Source organism: Haemorhous mexicanus (assembly GCF_027477595.1).
Source record: "Haemorhous mexicanus isolate bHaeMex1 chromosome 3 unlocalized genomic scaffold, bHaeMex1.pri SUPER_3_unloc_2, whole genome shotgun sequence".
Taxonomy (NCBI): Eukaryota; Metazoa; Chordata; class Aves; order Passeriformes; family Fringillidae; genus Haemorhous; species Haemorhous mexicanus.
The window spans coordinates 118,408-135,308 of NW_026775976.1; the positions used below are offsets into that span (position 1 = coordinate 118,408).

General features: G+C 57.0%; 1 protein-coding gene across 50 annotated transcripts in view; it reads right to left on the reverse strand.

Annotated features, from left to right (window-relative positions):
• Nucleotides 1–16,397, reverse strand: part of PTK2B (protein tyrosine kinase 2 beta) — a 61,760-nt gene extending 45,363 nt beyond the window's left edge. For 46 of the 50 annotated variants that reach the window (XM_059837267.1, XM_059837241.1, XM_059837237.1 and 43 more), the window contains exons 1-2: nt 16,071–16,229; nt 784–1,070 (exon numbers count right to left, since the gene is read on the reverse strand). In XM_059837267.1, coding sequence (XP_059693250.1) covers nt 784–1,026 — 243 coding nt within the window. In that variant the 5' untranslated portion in view covers nt 1,027–1,070; nt 16,071–16,229. The other 4 variants (XM_059837269.1, XM_059837266.1, XM_059837268.1 and 1 more) reach the window with 4 other exon arrangements.
• Nucleotides 16,398–16,901: the final 504 nt, after the last annotated feature.

Below are 16,901 nucleotides of genomic sequence, written 5' to 3' on the forward strand. Positions count from 1 at the left end.
CTGCAATCCCAACCCGGAGTTCCCAATCCCAACCCCAAATTCCCAATTCCCAGCCCGAATTCCAAATTCCACCCCGAATTCCCAATCCCAGCCCCAAATTCCCAATCCCACCCAAAATTCCCAACTCCAGCCCCGAATTCCCAATCCCAGCCCCAAATTCCCAATCCTAACCCCAAATTCCCAATCCCAGCCCCGAATTCCCAATCCCAACCCCAAATTCCCAATCCCAGCCCTGAATCCCCAATCCCAACCCCAAATCCCCAATCCCAACCCCAAATTCCCAATCCCAACCCCAAATTTCCAATCCCAGCCCCAAATTCCCAATCCCAACCCTGAATTCCCAAATTCCCACCCCAAATCCCCAATCCCACCCCCAAATTCCCAATCCCAATCCCGAATTCCCAATTCCCACCCCAAATTCCAAATCCCAACCCCAAATTTCCAATCCCAGCCCCAAATTCCCAATCCCAACCCCGAATTCCCAAATTCCCAATCCCCAAATCCCCAATCCCAACCTCAAATCCCCAATCCCACCCCCGAATTCCCAATCCAAACCCCAAATTCCCAATCCCACCCCGAATTCCCAATCCCCACCCCGAATTCCCAATCCCGAATTCCCAATCTCACCCCAAATCCCCAATCCCACCCCCGAATTCCCAATCCAAACCCCGAATTCCCAATCCCACCCCGAATTCCCACCCCAAATTCCCAATTTCCCACCCCGAATTCCCAATTTCCCACCCCAAATTCCCAACCCCGAACCCCCAATCCCTCCCCACCTACCCGGATCTCCGTGCCCACGGAGCACTTGACCAGCTTGAAGTTCTTGCCCAGGTTGAAGCTGTTGCTGTAGAAGCAAACCTTGAGGATGCGCGTCTCCTCCTGCTCCCGCGGATCCCGGAGGGGATCCCGGAGGGGATCCCGGAGGGGATCCCGGGGATCCCGGTCGGTCTCCTCCAGGGCGCTGGGCAGGCTGCGGCAGGAGCTGCTGCGGGGCCGCGCCGGGGGCTCAGGGAGGGCGGCCATCTTCAGGAGAGCCGCGGGGGCGTCAGCGGAGGAGCATCCCTTCCCTGCGGGAACGACGGCCGGTGGGGGCGGGAGGGACGGCACCGGGCCACTGTCACCGCCGGGGTGACATTGCCACCTCCCTGACACCGCCATGGTGACGCTATCCCATCCCTGTCACCTCCATGGTGACGCTATCCCATCCCTGTCATCACCTCCATGGTGACACCACCATGTCCCTGACATCTGCACAGTGACACCTCCGTGTCCCTGTCACCTCCATGGTGACGCTATCCCATCCCTGTCGTCACCTCCACGGTGACACCACGGTGTCCTCGTCACCTCCACGGTGACACCTCTGTGTTCCTGTCATCTCCATGGTGACACCACCGTGTCCATGTCACCTCCACAGTGACACCTCCCTGTCCCTGTCACCTCCATGGTGACACCTCCGTGTCCCTGTCACCTGCACGGTGACATCTCCCTGTCCCTGTCACCTCCATGGTGACACTTCTGTGTTCTTGCCACCTCCATGGTGACACATCCGTGTCCCTGTCACCACCATGGTGACACTTCTGTGTCTCTGTCATCTCCATGGTGAAACTTCCCCATCCCTGTCACCTCAATGGTGACACCTCTGTCTCCATGTCACCTCCACAGTGACACCTCCATGTTCTTGTCACCTCCACAGTGACACCTCCCTGTCCCTGACACCTCCACAGTGACATTGCCACATCCTTGTCATCTCCATGGTGACACCTCCATGTCCCTGTCACCTCCACAGTGACACCTCCCTGTCCCTGTCACCTCCATGGTGACACCACCGTGTCCCTGACACTTCCATGGTGACACCTCCCTGTCCCTGTCACCTCCACAGTGACACCTCCATGTCCCTGTCACCTCCAAACCAACATGTCCATGTCCTTGTCACCTAAAGAGTGACGGGTTGGTCTCCATGTCACCTTCACAGTGACACCTCCCCGTGTCCTTGTCACCTCCACAGTGAAATCGCCACATCCCTGTCATCTCCATGGTGACACCTCCGTGTCCCTGTCACCTCCAGTGACACCTCCACATCCTTATCACCTCCACGGTGACACCACTGTGTCCCTGTCACCTCCATGGTGACACCACCGTGTCCCTGTCCCCTTGACAGTGACACCACCGTGTCCCTGTCACCTCCATGGTGACACCTCCCTGTCCCTGTCACCTCAGCAGTGACACCTCTATGTCCTTGTCACCTCCAGAGTGACGCCTACCTGTCCCTGTCACCTCCATGGTGACACCTCCCTGTCCCTGTCACCTCCCCAGTGACACCTCCCTGTCCCTGTCACCTCCCTGTCCCTGTCACCTCCATGTCCCTGTCACCTCCAGAGTGACCCCATCCTGACCCTGACCAATTTTCTCCTTCATTTTTAGAGGGGATAACACCCCCAAAAATCCTAAATTTACTCTAAAATTTCAACCTGAGGTGGAACAGCTCCAACCCTTCCCAGAAAAAAAAAAGCAGGATGAGGATCTGGGGTGATCCCAAATTTTGGGATCCGAAGGGATCCCAAATCTGGGGATTCCCGAGGATTTTGGGAATGCCGAGGGATTGCCCCGGGCTGGGTTTGGGAGCCCCGGGGGCGCTGAGCGCGCGTCAGGCGGAGCCGGGAGGGAGCAGAGGTGCGGCGGAGCCTCTGGAATGTGGAATTCCGCATCCGGAGGAGCCTCTGGAATGTGGAATTCCGCCTCCGGAGGAGTTCGGGTTAACGATTAAACCTGCGGGAAGCGGAGGAGCGGATCCAGGGCTGGGAGAGCTGGGAATGCGCCCCGGGATCGGGCGAGGATCCAGGGAAGGGATTTTGATGGGATTTGGGGATGGGAAAGGGAAGGGAGACCCTGCCTGGAGTCCCCAGTTCCCAGGGAAGCTCCTGGATTCCAAAATTCCTTCTCCAGGAGGAGTCGGGATGGGGATGGATCCAGTGCCAGGCTGGGAGAGCTGGGAATGTGCAGCTGGATCAGGGAAGGATGCAGGAAATCCTTGGAGCCTTTTGCAGAGGGAAAGGAGAGCTGGGATTTGGGCAAGGGCTGGAGGGGCAGGAGCCAGGGAATGGCTTCCAGTGGGAAAGGGGAGCTTGGGATGGTGGGATCTTGGGAAGGGATTCTTGGCTGGGCTGGAATTCCCAGAGAATCCCTGGATCCCTGGCAGTGTCCAAGGGTGGGTTTGGATCACCCTGGGATCATGGGAAGTGTCCCTGGGATGGGATTGAAGGTCCATGGATCCCATCCCAAACCGGATTCTGGGATCAAGGACACTCAGGATCCATCCCCAGAGATTTTTCTGGGATTTAGGGATGGAAAAGGGAAGGGAGACCCTGCCTGGAGTCCCCAATTCTCAGGGAAGCCCCTGGATCCCAAAATTCCTTCTCAGGGAGGAGTCGGGATGGGGCTGGATCCAACCCAGGAGAGCTGGAGAGGGATTTGGGAAAAGGGCCTGGAATGGCAGCACCAGCCTGGGAACAGCTCCCACCACGGCCAGAGGGTCGGGATTTGGGGATTTTGGGATCTTGGGATGGAATTCCTGGCTGGGCCAGAATTCCCAGAGAATCCCTGGGAATATCCAAGGAAAGGTTGGATCACCCTGGGATCATGGACAATTCAGGACTGGACCGGGATGGGATTTCAGCTCCCTCTCACCCCAAACTATTTTGGGATCTTTTCACTCTCTGGGTTTTTTTTTTTTTAATTCACCTCCGGTTTTGGGGTTTTTTTGGGGCATTTTTGGGGTTTTTTTGTTCTTTCCCCACCCCCAGGGCCGGCTCTGCAGGAAGCCACATCCTTTGCACAACCCCGGGTGACACTGGGGACACGTCCCCTCCCCAGGTGGCCGCAGGAGCAGCGTGGGGACGGCCGGGCCACCTCGCCCACCTCGTCCCTTCCTGTCCCCCACAATCCAAGGCCACCCCGACCCCAAAAAAACCCGGATGGGTTTGGGTTCCCAGGGAATTCCAGGTGGGGATGACCCCAAATCCAGCCCTGGGGACTGCGGATTTTTAGGGAATTTTTAGGGAATTTTTAGGGAATTTTTCCGGGGATTTTAAGGGAATTTTTCGGGAAATTTTTGGGAATTTTTAGGGAAATTTTAGGGAATTTTTCGGGGATTTTTAGGGAATTCTTCAGGGCAGAAATATTCCATTTATGGGGTTCCCCCCCCCCACCAAGTTTTCCTCATTCCCGGCCCCATTCCCATGGGGGTGGCACGGGGACAGCAGGGCTGGATGTCCCCAACGTGTCCCCATCCCGTCCCCATGGCTGGGAATGGGATGCAGGGAGCAGCCCATGGAATATCCCAAGGGGAATTCCCAGCAGCACCCACGTGGCCAGAGCTGGGGACACCGAGGGACATCTGGGGACATCGAGGGACACCAACGTCCCCTCAAAGCCCTCAAGGACACGAGGGACAATCCCGTCCTTCCCACCAACCCCCGTCCAGACCTTCCCATCCCAAATCCTCCCCCCTTCCAGACCTGGAAAAGTGTCCCTGGTGACATCGCCACCCCCTCGTCGCCGTCCCCAAGCCCTGTCACGTCCCCTCCGCCTTGGGGACACATCCTCGCGCTCCCCGTGACGCAACCGCGGGGACACGGAGGAAACGAAACCGAGCCCGGCGCTGCCACCAACGTCCCCTCCCCGCCCCCCTCCTCACCCCGTGTCCCCTCGTGTCCCCCGGTGCCACCTCCTGTCGCCTCCCGGCCACGGTGACACCGGCAAAGTCCCCGCGGGGCCCGGGGCCACCTCCCCGCACCAGGAAGTCGCCCCGGTGGCTCGCGGCGAAGTTCGGCTGCGTCCCCGCCCGCTGTCACCTCCCCGCCGGGCGCTGTCGCCAAGCCCCGGGTGGCACCTCGGTGACAACTTTGAGGTCTCGTCCCCCCACCCCGGGATCCAAAATTCCCCCAGGGGAATTCTCCGGGATGAGTTTTCCCGGGATCCGCCCTCCGCCAGGTGAGCGGCTCCTCCCGGTGCGCGGAACTCCCGGTGCGCGGAATTCCCGGGATGCAAAATTCCCGGGATGCCAGCGGCACTTACGGAGTGGTGGCCCCGCTGTCGCCGCTGCTGCCCCCTCCCCCAGGGGTGGACCCGATGTCGCCCCCGGGCTGGCCCCGCTGTCGCCGCTGTCGCCGCCGCTGTCCCCGCGCCGAGCGAGCGCCGGCGGCGCTTCCTGCTGTGACTGACTCGGGTGCGCAGAGGGACCGGCGGCGGGAGCCGACACCGGAACCGGCACCGGGACACGGAACCGGCACCGGGACACGGAACCGGCACCGGGACACGGAGCACAGCACCCGACAGCCGCACCGGAACTGGGAACGGGACCAGGACCCGGCACTGGGACAGGCAGTGGGACCCGACACTGGAACCAGCACCGGGACACGGAACGGGCACCGGGACACGGAACTGGCACCTGACAGCGGCACCGGAACTGGGACCGGGACCAGGACCCGGCACCGGCACTGGGACAGGCAGTGGGACCCGACACTGGAACCAGCACCGGGACACGGAACCGGCACTGGGACACAGAACCGGCACTGGGACCCAGAACACAGCACCCGACAGCAGCACCAGGACCAGGACCCGGCACCTGCACTGGGACAGGCAGTGAGACCCGACACCGGAACCGGCACCGGGACACGGAACCTGCACCGGGACTCAGAACCCAGCACCCAACAGTAGCACCGGAAGCAGAACCCAGAACCCAGCACCAGACAGTAGCACCGGAACCGGGATTGGCACTGGGACCGGACACCAGAACCGGAACCGGGACTCAGAACCCAGCACCCGACAGCAGAACCGGGACCGGGACCAAGACCCGGTGCCGGCACTGGGACAGGCAGTGGGACCCAACACTGGAACCGGCACCGGGACACGGAACCAACACTGGGACACGGAGCACAGCACCCGACCGCAGCACCGGGACCGGGACCAGGATCGGGACCCAGCACCGGCACTGGGACAGGCAGTGGGACCCGACACCGGAACCAGCACCGAGACACGGAACCGGCACTGGGACCCAGAACCCAGCACCCAACAGTGGCACCAGAACCAGAACCCAGAACCCAGCACCAGACAGCAGCACCGGAACCGGGATTGGCACCGGGACTGGACACCAGAACCTGCACCAGAACTCAGAACCCAGCACCCGACAGCAGAAACGGAACCAGGAACGGGACCAGGACCCGGCATCGGCACTGGGACAGGCAGTGGGACCTGACACCAGAACTGGCACCGGGACACGGAACCGGCACCGAGACTCAGAACCCAGCACCTGACAGCAACACTGGAACCGGCACTGGGACCCAGAACCCAGCACATGGCACCGGGACCCGGCACTGAAACCGGCACCGACACCGAGACCGGGACTGGCAGTTGGACCCGGCATCCGACACTGGAACTGGCACCAGGACCCAGAACCCAGCATCTGACAGTGGCACTGGGACCGGCACCGGGACCAGCACCAGGACCCAGAACACAGCACCCGACACCCAACGGCGGCATCGGAAATGGCACCGGGACCCAGAACCCAGCACCTGGCACCGGAACCAGCACCAGGACCCAGAACCCAGCACCTGGCACCGGAACCAGCACCAGGACCCAGAACCCAGCACCTGGCACCGGAACCAGCACCAGGACCCAGAACCCAGCACCTGGCACCGGAACCAGCACCAGAACCCAGCAGCTGACAGCGGCACTGGAACCAGGACTGGGACCTGGAACTTGACCTCCAACAGCAGCACTGGAACCCGACACTGGGACCCAGAACCCAGCACCTGACACCGGAACCGGCACCGGGACCCAGAACCCAGCACCTGACAGCAGCACCGGCACCAGCACCCAGAACCCAGCACCTGACACTGGAACCGGCACCGGCACCAGAACCCAGCACCTGACACTGGAACCGGCACCGGGACCCAGAACCCAGCACCTGACTCCGGAATCAGCACCGGGACCCAGAACCCAGTACCTGACAGCAGAACCAGCACTGGGACCCAGAACCCAGTACCTGACAGCGGCACTGGAAGCGGGACCCAGAACCCAGCACCTGACTCCAGAACCAGCACCGGGACCCAGAACCCAGCCCCTAACACCAGAACCAGCACCAGGACCCAGAACCCAGCACCTGACACCGGAACCGGCACCCAGAACCCAGCACCTGACTCCGGAACCAGCACCAGGACCCAGAACACAGCACCTGACAGCAGAACCAGCACCAGGACCCAGAACCCAGCACCTGACACCGGAACCGGGACCCACAACCCAGCACCTGACAGCAGAACCGGCGCCGGGACCCAGAACCCAGTACCTGACAGCGGCACCGGAACCGGAACCGGCACCCAGCACCCAACACTGGGACCGAGCACCTGACAGCAGCACCGGCACCAGAACCAGCACCAGACCGTGGCAGTGGCACCGGAACCGGTACCGGCACCCAGCACCAGACAGCAGCACCAGGACCTGGAACCGGCACCTGACGGTGGCAGTGGAACCCAGAAGCGGAACCGCCACCGGCAGCGTGACCCAACACCGGTGCTGGAACCGGAACCGAGACCAGCACCCAGCACCCCACACCGGTATCAGGACCAGAACTGGGACCAAGAACCGGCACCCAGCACCGGTACCGGGACCAGAACCAGGAGTCAGAACCGGAACCCAGCAGCCAACACCGGAACGAGCACCAGGACCGGGAGCCAGCACCCGACACCCACCAATGGCACCAGGACTGGAACCGGGACCCAGAACCCTGGGACACTGCCAGGGATCCAGGGATTCTCTGGGAATTCCAGCCCTGCCAGGAATTCCTTCCCAAGATCCCACCATCCCAAGCTCCCCTTTCCCAGGGAATTCCCTCCATTCCCAGCTCTCCTGGATTGGATCCAGCCCCATCCCAATTCCTCTCTGGGGAGCAATTTCAGGATCCAGGGGCTTCCCTGGGAATTGGGGACTCCAGGCAGGGTCTCCCTTCCCTTTTCCATCCCCGAATTCCATAAAAATCCCTGGGGATGGATCCTGAGTGTCCTTGATCCCAGAATCCCGGGATGGTTTGGGATGGGATCCATGGAGCTTCAATCCCATCCCAGGGACACTTCCCACCATCCCAGGGTGATCCAAACCCACCCTTGGATACTGCCAGGGATCCAGGGATTCTCTGGGAATTCCAGCCCAGCCAGGAATCCCTTCCCAAGATCCCACCATCCCAAGCTCCCCTTTCCCACTGGAAGCCATTCCCTGGCTCCTGCCCCTCCAGCCCTTGCCCAAATCCCAGCTCTCCTTTCCCTCTGGAAAAGGCTCCAAGGATTCCCTGGATCCTTCCCTAATCCAGCTGCACATTCCCAGCTCTCCCAGCCTGGCATTGCATCCAGCCCCATCCCCCGCTCTCCTGAAGGATCCCAAAATTCCTTCCCATTCCAAGGAAATCCCCAAGGCAGTCGGAACCATTCCCAGAATTTCCCGGATCCCGTCGAGTTCCTGCCCATCTGACCCCCATCATGCTCTGGGGTTATTCCGGCTCCTGGCTGTTATTCCAACTTTTCCAGAGTGGAAAAACTTTGGAGTGGGTGGGGTTGAGAGCAAGGCTGGGCAGAGACCCCCATCCCAAATTCCCAGATCCCAAATTCCCAAATCCCAGCATGCTTGCATGCCACCGCTTCCCACATCCCATTGCTTCCCAGTATCCCATTTTCCCTGCATCCCATCACTTCCCACATCCCAATTTCCCAAATCCCATCTCCCTGCATCCCATGGCTTCCCAAATCCCAGCTTCCCAAATCTCATTGATCCCTGTATCCCGTCTCCTCCAGCTCCCCACTTTTCCCTGCATCCCATTTTCCCTGCTTTCCGTTTTCCCTCCATCCCACTTTCCCATGTTTCCCACCTCCCCAGCTCCACCTCCATCCCATCTCCTCGTGCTCCTCGTTTTTCCATGCATCCCATTTTCCCTGCTCCCCATTTTCCCTGCATCCCATTTTCCCTGCATCCCATTTTCCCTGCATCCCATTTTTCCTACATCCCATTTTCCCTGCATCCCATTTTTCCTGCATCCCATTTTCCCGTTTCTTGTTTCCCACCTCCCCCCGTATCCCATTTCCACCTGCATCCCATTTTCTCTGGATCCCATCTCCTCCTCCATCCCATTTTCCCTCCTCATTCCCACCTGTATCCCATTTTCCCTGAATCCCATCACCATCTGCATCCCATTTTCCCACAATTCCCATTTCCCCTGCATCCCATCTCTCTTGTATCCCATTTTCCCTCCATCTCCTGTATCCCATCTCCTCCAGCTCTCTGTTTTTCCATGCATCCCATTTTCTCTGCATCCCCTTTTCCCTGTTTCCCCTCTCCTCTTTCATCCCATTTTCCCTGTTTCCCCTCTCCTCTTTCATCCCATTTTCCCTGGATCCCATCTCCTCTGCTTCCCATTTTCCCAGTTTCCCATTTTCCCTGGATCCCATCTCCCCCAGCTCCCCACTTTTCCCTGCATCCCATTTTCCTGTGCTCCCATCTCCTCTTTCATCCCATTTTCCCTGCTCCCCATCTCTCCCTGCTTCCCATTCCCCCTGCATCCCGTTTTCCCTCCTTCCCATTTCCACCTGTACTCTCTTCCCCTCTATCCCATCTCCTCCAGCTCCCCGTTATCCCTGCATCCCGTTTTCCCTGCTCCCCATCTCCTTGTGCTCCCCATATTTCCCTGGATCCCATCTCCTCTGCTTCCCATTTTCCCAGTTTCCCATTTTCCCTGCTTCCCATCTCCTTGTGCTCCCCATTTTCCCCTGGATCCCATCTCCTCTGCTTCCCATTTTCCCAGTTTCCCATTTTCCCTGCATCCCATTTTCCCTGGATCCCATCTCCTTGTGCTCCCCATTTTCCCCTGGATCCCATCTCCTCTGTTTCCTATTTTCCCAGTTTCCCATTTTCCCTGCATCCCATCACCGCCTGTATCCCGTTTTCCCCATACCCCATTTCCCCCGTTTCCCATTTCTCTTTTATCCCATTTTCCCTGTTTCCCATTTCTCTTTTATCCCATTTTCCCTGTATCCCATTTTTCTTTTATCCCATTTCCCCCGTTTCCCATTTCTCTTTTATCCCATTTTCCCTGTTTCCTATTTCTCTTTTATCCCATTTCCCCCGTTTCCCATTTCTCTTTTATCCCATTTTCCCTGTATCCCATTTCTCTTTTATCCCATTTTCCCTGTATCCCATTTCTCTTTTATCCCATCTCTCCCTGCTTCCCATCTCTCCCTGCATCCCATCTCCCCCTGTATCCCATTTCCCCTGCATCCCATTTTCCCTGTTTCCTGTCTCACTTGCATCCCATTTTCCATGTTTCCCATCTCCTCCAGCTCCCCCCTTTTCCCTGCATCCCATTTCCCCCTGCACCCCATTCTCCCTGCTTCCCATTCCCACCTGTATCCCATTTTCCCTGCATCCCATTTTCCTGTGCTCCCCATCTCCCCTTTCATCCCATTTTCCCTGCATGCCATCTCCTCAAAGCTCCCCACTTTTCCCTGCATCCCATTTTCCCTGCTCCCCATTTTCCCCTGTATCCCATTTTCCCCTGTATCCCATTTTCCCTGTATCCCATTTTCCCTGTATCCCATTTTCCCTCCTCCTCATTTTTCCCTGCTCCCCATTCCCACCTGTATCCCATTTTCCCTGTACCCCATCTCCCCTGCTTCCCATCTTCCCAATTTCCCATTTTCCCTGGATCCCATCTCCTCCTGCTCCCCATCTCCTCCTGCTTCCCATTCCCACCTGTATCCCATTTTCCCTGCATCCCATTTTCCTGTGCCCCCATCTCCCCTTTCATCCCATTTTCCCTGTTTCCCACCTCCTCTCCTTCCCATTTTTCCCTGAATCCCATTTTTTCCCATCTTCCCCTCTATCCCATCTCCTCCATCTCCCCCCTTTTCCCTTCATCCCATTTTTTCCCTCTTTCCCTTCTTTCCCCTCATCCCCTCGGGATCTGCTTCCCAGCAATCCGACCTTTTCCTGGGAATCCAACCCCTTCCCGGGGATCCGACCTTTTCCCGGGGATCCGCCCCCGGATCCCGGGAGCGCTGCCGGGAATCCCACGCATGGGAATGAGTCAGGATCAGGGAGAACAGGGGAGGAACTCTGCGTTCCTGATGTTCCTGATATTCCCGAGCCGGGATGGGATCCGATCCAACCATCTGGGAAGGGAAAGCTCTCCAGATGTCCTGGAATTTCGGGATGGAAGCTTCCAGGAGGATCCTCAATCCCACTTTTTTTTTTTTTTGGCTGTTGGGGTCGTGATTCCTGATCCAGAAAACCTCTGGAGTTCCGGCTGATCCCAGCCTCGTCATTCCCAGCCCTGCAGCCAACCCCAGGAATTCCATGGGATCCCAGGCATTCCCAGAGGGAGAATTCCCAAGTTTCAGGGGATTTTTCCCAATTTTCCAAATGATTCCCTCTAATCCCCATCCCGATGGACATTTTGGCCATTCCGGCTGCTCCAGCCAGGAGCGATCCCAAAAAAAGGAATCCCAAAGCATCCCCAGGCTTTGGAAAAATCCCGAATCCTGAATTTTTCCGGGTCAGAAAAGAAGGAATTCCCAACTGTTCCCTGCCCAAAAATGATCCCGGAAAAATTTGGGAATTCATTTTCCAGCCTGTGCTGACCCAAGATTGAGATCCCATTGCTCCGCCAAATTCCCGAATCATGGATGATCCATTCCCATACTCCCATCATTCCCACGTGTCCATCGTCTACTTATTCCCATCATTCCCAGATATCCCATCATTCCCACGTGTCCATCATTCCCATATTCCCATCGTTCCCATGGATCCATCATTCCCATATTCCCATCATTCCCAGGTGTCCCTCATTCCCACCTCTCCATCCTTCCCATATTCCCATTTTCCCATAATTCCCATATTCCCATCATTCCTGTGCATCCCTCATTCCCACTTCTCCCTCTTCTCCATGTGCCCATCATTCCCATGGATCCATCATTCCCATTTTCCTATCAATCCCATTTTCCCATCATTCCCATCATTCCCACATTCCCACATATGCCCATCATTCCCACACGTCCATCATTCCCATTTTCCCATCGTTCTCATGTTCCCATCATTCCCATTTTCCCGGATATCCATCACTCCCATATTCCCACCATTCCTGTGCATCCCTCATTCCCACCTTTCCCTCTTTTCCACGTGCCCACCATTCCCATGGACCCTGCATTCAGAAATATCCATCATTCCCACTTTCCCATCATTCCCAGATATCCATCATTCCCATTATCCCATCATTCCCATTTTCCCAACATTTCCAGGTATCAATCATTCCCATCATTCCCATTATCCCATCATTCCCACATTCCCATCATTCCCAGGTGTCCGTCCTTCCCATCATTCCCATCATTCCCATGGATCCATCATTCCCATCAATCCCATATTCCCATATCATTCCCATCATTCCCATGGATCCATCATTCCCATATTCCCATCATTCCCAGGTGTCCATCCTTCCCATCATTCCCAGGTGTCCGTCATTCCCATATTCCCATCAGTTTCCATCACTTCCATATTCCCATCATTCCCATGTGTCCGTCATTTTCATTATCTCATCATTCCCTCATTCCCATCATTCCCATTTTCCCAACATTTCCAGATATCCATCATTCCCATCATTCCCATCATTCCCATATTCCCATCAGTTTCCATCACTCCCATATTCCCATAATTCCCATGTGTCCGTCATTCCCATATTCCCATCATTCCCAGGTGTCCATCCTTCCCATCATTCCCAGGTGTCTGTCATTCCCATATTCCCATCAGTTTCCATCACTCCCATATTCCCATAATTCCCATGTGTCCGTCATTCCCATATTCCCATCATTCCCTCATTCCCATCATTCCCATTTTCCCAACATTTCCAGATATCCATCATTCCCATCATTCCCATTTTCCCAACATTTCCAGGCATCCATCATTCCCATCATTCCCACATTCCCATCATTCCCATCATTCCCACATTCCCATCATTCCCATCATTCCAATTTTCCCAACATTTCCAGCTATCCATCATTCCCATCATTCCCACATTCCCATCATTCCCATCATTCCGACTTTCCCAACATTTCCAGGCATCCATCATTCCCATCAATCCCACATTCCCATATTCCCATCATTCCCATTTTCCCAATATTCCCAGGCATCCATCATTCCCATCAATCCCATATTCCCATCATTCCCATCATTCCCATGTGTTCATCATTCCCATCATTCCCATCATTCCCATGTGTTCATCATTCCCATCATTCCCATCATTCCCAGATATCTGTCATTCCCATCATTCCCATCATTCCCATCATTCCCAACATTCCCATGTGTCCGTCATTCCCATCATTCCCACATTCCCACATTCCCATCACTCCCTCATTCCCATCATTCCCATCATTCCCAACATTCCCATGTGTCCGTCATTCCCATCATTCCCACATTCCCACATTCCCATCACTCCCTCATTCCCATCATTCCCACCGATCCCCCACGTCAATCAATCCCTTCACCCCAAATCCCCTTTTTTCCCCCCAAAATCCCATTCCCACTTTTTCCCAGGAACCTTTCCCAGCCCGTTCCCCTTTGGAACCATCCCCAACTCCTGACATTCACATCGACATTCCCGCTTTTCCCTCTTTTCCAGCCTCCAGCCCGAGCCGGAAAATGCCGGATCGCACCTGGAGACCCCAAAGCTGGGATCGGGATCCTGCCGGGATAAGTCGGATCCCGGGAATCTTCCATGGAATCCACAGCCCTGGGAATCCTTTCCCCATTTTCCTGGGATGTCACAACTCCACCCCCCCAGATATCCCGATTTTTCTGGGAATCCTGGAATTCCAGCACTTCCTTCCCTCTGGAGCCATCCCAGCCCCATCCAAGGCTCCTCCCTGGAACTCCCCACTTTTCCCGGGAAGTGGCAGCCGGGATTTTCCTGTTGGATCCCGGGATATTCCTGGTAAATTCCAGGATTTCCCCATCAGATCCTGGGATTTCCCTGTCAGATCCCAGGATTTTCCTGTCAGATCCTGGGATTTTCCTGTCAGATCCCAGGATTTCCCATCAGATCCCAGGATTTTCCTGTCTGATCCTTGGCTTTTCCTGCCAGATCCAGAGATTTTCCCATCAGATTCCAGGATTTACCTGTCTGATCCCAGAATTTTCCCATCAGATCCTGGGATTTTCCTGTCAGATCCTGGGATTTTGCTGTGAGATCTTGGGATTATCTCTTCAGATCCTGGGATTTTCCTGTCTGATCCCAGGATTTACCGTCTGATCCCAAGATTTTCCCATCAGCTCCCAGGATTGTCCTATTGGGTCCTGGGATTTTCCTGTCAGATCCTGGGATTTCCCCATCAGATCCCAGGATTTCCCTGTCAGATCCCAAGATTTTCCCATCAGATCCCAGGATTTTCCTGTTGGATCCCGGGATTTTCCCGTCAGATCCCGGGATTTTGGCGGAAGGGATTTTTGGGGCCGTTTTCGAGGTTTCCGGGGGCTGTCGGGAGCCTCGGCCTCTTCCTGTTCCCTTTTTTCTGCCGCTTCCTCACACGCGGCCTCTCCGTGATCCCAGCGGTCCCGTCCTTGCCGGGATCCTTCCTGGGATCCATCCCCATAATTCCTGGGATCCTTCCTGGGATTCTTCCCAGGATCCTTCCCAGGATCCATTCCCATCCTTCCTGGGATCCTTCCTGGGATCCATCTCCTTCCTTCCCAGGATCAATCCCCCTCCGTCCCAGGATCCTTCCCAGAATCCTTCCAAGTATCCATCCCCATAATTCCTGGGATCCATTCCTGTCCCATCTGGGATCTATCCCTGTCCTTCCTGGGATCCTTCCAGGGATCCTTCCTGGGATTCTTCCTGGAATCCCTTCCTGGGATCCATTCCCATCCTTTCCGAGATCCTTCCTGGGATCAATCCCTGCCCTCCTCAGGATCCATTCTCATCCTTCCCAGGATCTTTCCCAGGATCCATCCCAGGATCCATCCCCACCCTTCCCAGGATCCATTCCCGAGATCATTCCCTGGATCCTTCCTGGGATCCTCCCAGGGATCCATCCCCACCCTTCCCAGGATCCATCCTCATCCTTCCCAGGAGCCTTCCTGGGATCTTTCCCATGATCCATCCCAGCTCTTCCTGAGATCCACCCTCATCCTTCCTGGGATCCATCCCTGCCCTTTCCAGGATCAATCCCCCTCCTTCCCAGGATCCTTCCTGGGATCCTTTCCAGGATCCATCCCCATTCTTCCTGGGATCCTTCCCAGGATCCTTCCCCATAATTCCTGGGATCCATCCCTGTCTTTCCTGGGATCCTTCCCAGGGATCCATCCCTGCCCTTCCTGGGATCCATCCCGAGGACAAACGCAGCCAAGCCCGTGGGATTTTCCATGGGAATTTTCCTGCTGGTTATCCCAGGTTTTTCCTTCCTCGCTGGAGGAGCCGTGGAAATCCCGCCTGGAGAATTCCCAGATTTCCAGCTCCATCCACCAGGAGAAAAAGCCAAAGGATTCCCAGGCTGCCTTCCCAGCCCTTGGAAAAGCTCGGGGCCGGGTGTGGATTTTCTGGAGGCCGGGATTCCCATCCGGAATTTCCCAAATCCTTCCCCATTCCAGCTCAGACATTCCCTGGATGTTCCCTTCCCTCGGAACACTCCCCGGCTGGGATCCCCACCCCAATCCCAGCGATCCCTGCAGATCCCGAGGGAATCAGGGAATCCCTGGACGCACCGAATCCCAACAAATCCACAACATTCCCACTTCCCTCCTCCAGAAACGCCGGGAAAACCTCGATTCCCGCCAATCCCATGGAATTCCCGATCCTCGGCTCTCATATTCCCAAATTCCCCAACTTCCACCTCCACCATCCCCCCTTCCCCCCGCCCGCCACCAGGAGCTCATCCCGGTTTTCCCGGAGTGTTGGGAAGGGGACGGCGAGAGCCCTTCCCAACTCCTGCTCCCGTTCCCTCGGCTCTTCCCGGCGTTTCCCGAATTTGGGAAGCGGCTCTCACCTTCCCGCGGGATCCCCGTGTCCTGGCGGATCCCGGTGGGATCGGATCCCGGATTCCCGAATCCCGGTGGGAATCAGACCCCGCGGGAAGCGCCGCAATCGCTTCCCGACAGCGCTTCCCAGGAAGCCGGGATGGAAAAGTGGGAAAAGCAGGAAAACTCCGCGATCCCCTCACCTGCGCGGCGGAGCTTTGGGAATCCGCCGGGGAATTCCGGGCGCGGATTCCCGGGAATCCTTCTCGCTCCTCTCCCGGCGCAGGGGGGGATCCCCGCCCCCCCCCACCCCGGATCCCGGGAAAAGCCGGAGCCGCTCCCGGAGCGCGGAAGGAGCCGGGGCAGGAAGGGGGAAGGAGCGGGAGAGGCGGTCCCGGGGCGCCGCCACTCCCCCGGGAAGCGGCGGCACCTTCCCGGTGCCGGGATCCCCGGGATCCTTGGAATTCCGCCCGCAGGATGATCCCGATCCCGCAGAGCTGTTTAAAAGTATGGGAATGGCGGGAGGAAAAACGGGAAGATTCCACAGCTGCGATCCCGGGATCAGCTGGGAATTCCCAGTGGGAATGGGGAAGTGAAGGGGGGTGAGCGCTTCCCGAAATTCCAGGTGGGAATTCCTGCGGAGCTGCAGCCCCGGCTGGGATTCTTCTCCCAGCCTCTTTCCTGGCCCAGAGGATCCTTCCCACTCCCGGGATCTTCGGGATCCTGGGAATTCTGCCCCGAGGATCCTTCACTGAGGAGGAATCCCGATCCCGATCCTGATCCCGGAGTGGTTTAGGGAATGCTGGTAATTCCAGGAGGAAAAGTGGGAAGGGGAGAGGAGCAGTGGGGTGCCCCTGATC